Here is a 4,898-nt window from a genome sequence, read left to right on the forward strand (position 1 = left end):
GCAAAATAAATAAATAAATCAGAAATTCGAACGACAAACAGTAGTGAGCAGGACGAAGACAGAAAGATCAAAGTTGAGGAAAGAAAAGTGTTTGATCTGTCAGTGGGTGCTTGCACCCGATACGGGGTGACAGTAAACCCTGTCAGATAGTGACACATCGTAGAGTTATTCTGCAGAGGGACTTCACTGAGCAAGAATATAACAAACCACGTAAGTAACTCCAGCAAATCGTGAATAATAATTGTAAATGCATACACAATGTTATCATAAGTATTCGAACACCATAGTTCCCTTTCACCCCTCCACCTGATAACATTGGATGGGGCATACATGTAATGACATACAGCAGGGAAGACAGATGCCTAGCGATAGCGAGCAGGGGGCTGCAGAGAACCACGGGGACGTAATGAATGACCACCAACCAGATGATCAGATGGGGGGGGAAATGTCCAAGCAAACCCAACCATCATCATCACCATCATCACGAGGACCATCAACGCGAACATCGCCAACATCAGGCGGGGGCACTAGAGGAACACACGGCACATCAGGAACAACCAAACCAACATCACGCTTCAAGAGCTCGACATTGACCACCTTTTCCTGACGACGACCTGACTCAGGATGCACACGGCAAATCACAACACTGGCAGGACCAATAACATGTTTAACTGACCAACCAGAATCGAACGGGGGCTGACGTTTCTGGCGACGATCAGGGTTACGCAATAGAACACGATCACCAACAACATACGGACAAGAAGGCGACTCAACAACAGGCGCAGGGGCGTGCTCTGCAACAACCGCCGTCAAATAGTCGTGAACCCGAGCAGCCTTATCACACACACCATCAACCCAAAGAGAGGACGAAAGAGTAGATGGTATACCGTCCACAAATAGAGCACGAGGCTCCCAGCCAAACATAGCACGCATGGGAGAAATCTTCAATTCACTATGCGGACGAGTACGGTAGAAGAAGAGGAGAATCTCTAGCTCGGCTAGCCAATCGGCAGCAGTATCCAACACCTTGCGAATAAGAGTGAGAATAGTACGATTGAATCTCTCGGCGCCACCCTGTGACTGAGGGTGACGGACCGCACCAGTACGAACGCAAACACCAAACACATCCAACAAAGAAGACACAATAGCATTGCGGAACTCATGACCATTGTCGCAACGCACCACACGCGGCGGACCAAACTTCAAACAGAGACGCAGAAATTCCTCTGCAACAGAGCGACCATCATGACGCCGCAAGGGTACCACCTCGACCCAACGGGAAAACATATCGACAACCACTAACACACAATGGTACTGACCGGTCTGGTTGACACCGAGCTCCAGTGTATCGATCTGGACAATGTCCCACGGCTTGACAGGAACGTCATTCTGAACAGCAGGAGCTGGTGGACCACTGCGGGGATTGGCAGCCTGGCAGGCCTGACAATTACGCACATAGGCCTGGCATAGCGAAGACATACCTGGAAAGAAACAAGACTGACACAGAGAACGCCACATAGTTTCCCAATTGCCATGACCTGTATTGGCATGAGCAGCAGTAATCAAAGCGGGAACGGTGGATTGCGGTGCAACAGGAACCAGTACCTCACCGTCGACGGGGTCACGCCAAGTGCGACACAATAGACCATCAATAACACACAACTGCTTACGAAACTTGCAGAACGACGGATCAGAAACAGAGACGTCACGAGACAAATCGCGAATAACGCTCTGGATAGCATCATCAGTAGCTTGACCAGACTTCAACACGTCAAACTCCAATGGATGTGAAAGTGTAGAAGAGGGGGCAGAAGCAGCGACATCAGCAGAAGAACACAACTTCTTAGCATGAGCAACCCACGGCTGCGGAACACGAGTCAGTACATCAGCATGATTCTCAGAACTTGGCACCCATTCCACTGTGACCGAAATACCGGATGCCTCAATCAAATCTGTAAAGATCTGCAGACGACGTTGAACCAAGACATGTTGCAAACCACTAACTCGCACCCGTTCAGTATTGCGCAACACAGCCTGGAGCCAACCAAAGACAGTCTTAGAGTCTGTCTTGAGCACAACAGAAGAGACATTCCAATCAATAGCCAGCTCGAGGCCTTTCAAGGCAGCATTCAACTCAGCAAGATTGATATGACGCCGGTCGTCCTTTTGCCGGAGCCAAGAACGATCTTCCAGGACAGAACCATCACACTCCAAAACAACACCAATAGCAACATCAGAGGCATCGCAATGAACAACAAAACCAGAACCAGTAGAGGAAGAATGCCACGTACCATGAGCAGGATCCTCTCGCACACAGCGATCGGACAGTTCCTGGAGGAACCGCTGTACTTCAGGAGAGACAGGCTTATCCCATGCGGACTGGCCAGACACGAGGCGCTTCAAGAAGCTGCAGGCCGGACGAAGCCAACAGCAGACGGGATAATGGCTGAGCGCCCGACCGCACCAACTGAAGAGTTCCCGCTTCGTAGTCGTGGGTGGAACAGACAGATCAACACCCTGACGACGGGTCCACAAGACTTCACCCGTGGCGCTAGAATGGAGCTGCAAGCCCAGAACACGGGCATCAGGCAATGGCTCTGCAGGCTTGGTCTCAAAACCAAACGCAGCAAGCTGAGAGGACACTTCGGCAGCACGGTCACGCGGCACGTGGATATCATCCACGTAGTTGTCGGCATCGACCACGTCACGCAAGACCCACTTCACTATGATGTCTAGGAACTTGGGGGCAATGGATAGACCGAACGCCATCCGTTCCATCACGTAACGCTGGCCGTCGACGAGGACAACCTGGTATGGCAGCAATGATGGTGCGACATGGACCTGTAAGTAGGCCTTGCGAATGTCCAGGAGAACGTACTCAGATGCAGGTCCAGCCTGCCGCCACTTCCGTAATTTCTCACCACAGGCAGGTGCTTCTGAGCCAGGATGTGAGATGATGCAGGCATTCAGCCTGCGATAGTCCAAGCAAGGGCGAACTGGAGTGGACGACTTGTGCTCCTGGACTTGAGCAAGGAAAGGCAGCACACACTTGGGCTGGCCATGTTGGTCCACATCATACGGCTGCAGCCAGCCGTTGTCAATCCAAGTCCGGACCTCCTGCTGGAACAGGGTCTCCTGCTCATCAGTCAGTTTCGAGCGAGAGTACTCGCCTATGCCACAGCCAACGGGCGACTGAGGCTCGCTCCCACTTTGCCATTTCCAGGTCAGCTCCCATCTCTTACGAGCAGCGTCCCAGCACACTTGGCCATCATCCGTTGCTAGGGTGACATTACCCTCGTCATCTCTGGTAACTGTCACATGCCCATATGGATGGTCATGGGTCGACCTCTCGGGTGGAGCTGCAACTGGGTCAATGGTCTGCGGTTTCGTGCCAAACGTCACACCAGTGAGCACGCCATGATCATACTGGACGTCAACACCGCCCAGTGCGGAAATCAGTTCCAGGCCAATGACCAGATCTGAGCCAACGGCATGCAAATCAGGGACGACGAGAAACCGACTCGTAGTGCATGGCAGATAAACAGCATCATCGAGTCTGGACACCTGTAGCGAAACTTCACCCTGGATAGGCACACTGTTGCCGTCAATAGCCGAAATTGCCAGTTCGGACGGACGAACATCCACATTCAGGGCCTCCACCAGCTGCCGGCTCACCAGGTTGCGGCTGGCGCCGGTGTCCACGACTGCCTTAGGGCGAGCAGACTGTTCTCCCACAGCAATATCCACATGGAGACGCGGCAAAGAGCATGCATTCGCATCAGGCACACAGAGGCATGGATCAGGCGTGCGCTCAGGTGCTGCGGCCTGCACTTCAGACTCCTTTGCACGCCAGGACGTGTCAGACTGCTGGCGGGACTGGCGCCACTTCTTGTACTCCGGACAGTTTGGCTTCACGTGACCTGTCTCATCGCAGAAGAAACAGGTCAAAGCTGGCCGCCCACCACCATTGCCATGACTTCTGCTGCTGCCAGAACTCCGGTTTGCGGGACAATTGCGGGAAATATGTCCAGCCTGATTACAACGAAAACATAAAACATTCCGGCTGCGTTGGGAGCTAGCAGCCGCAGCGCCAACCGGCTCTTTCGGACGAGATGTACCCTCCGCGCTCCGCAAGCGACGGACATACTCAATACAGTCAGATACAGACTCCATGGAACAATTTATTCGCAACTGGCGTTGAAACTCCCAGGGCAAACCAGCAACGAACTGCTCGATGACTACACGGTCTTTGCCGTCACTCGCGACTTTCTGGCCAGCACCAACTAGCAGTTTCTTCAAGTCTGCAGCGTACCCCTCGACGCTCTCATCGGTCCGCAACGTGCGGGCACGAAATTTCTGGAAAGACGCAGCAGGCGTCGTACTGAATGCACTTTTCAAAGTTGCTTTCACCGCATCCGGGTCAGCTTTGTCGGTTGACGAAAGCTCGTCCCACACCAGGTAGGCCTCGTTCTCCAGAAACAACGGTAAATTGTTCATCTTGTCTGTGCTCGAACTCCACTGCTGGAGGTTCGCTAATACTAAAAACTTAGACCAGAAGGCCTCGAAATCATCGCCACTACCACGATAGGGTTTCACAAACGCCTCGATACGCCTGGACATTCTCACAGGGTTTCGGTACCACTTTGTTATCTAAACCTTCCCAGGCACTCAGTCATGCACCCCGTGCACACCGTCACACAAAAGATCACAGCCTTTTCAGATAAGGAACAAATTATGCATGGTTGAAAGGAGAGAGAAAATGAGAGAGACGCGAGAGAGAACTGGCTGCGCCAAGAAGAGCGAATGCAAAACCGCTGTCCCTGGCAAAACGTGCGCGTACAAGTGCAGCACAAACGAGACCAGCGTACTACACGCAACAAATAAGGGTAGCGGGACGC

The 4,898-nt window shown here is 52.6% G+C and overlaps 1 protein-coding gene across 1 annotated transcript; it reads right to left on the reverse strand.

The window, feature by feature from the left end:
• Positions 1-429: 429 nt before the first annotated feature.
• LOC135813428 (uncharacterized) lies at positions 430-4,620 on the reverse strand. Its single transcript, XM_065326524.1, has one exon. It carries the CDS (start codon positions 4,618-4,620, stop codon positions 430-432), a length of 4,191 nt encoding a protein of 1,396 aa, XP_065182596.1.
• Positions 4,621-4,898: the final 278 nt, after the last annotated feature.

This window comes from Sycon ciliatum, chromosome 4 (assembly GCF_964019385.1).
Source record: "Sycon ciliatum chromosome 4, ocSycCili1.1, whole genome shotgun sequence".
NCBI lineage: Eukaryota > Metazoa > Porifera > Calcarea > Leucosolenida > Sycettidae > Sycon > Sycon ciliatum.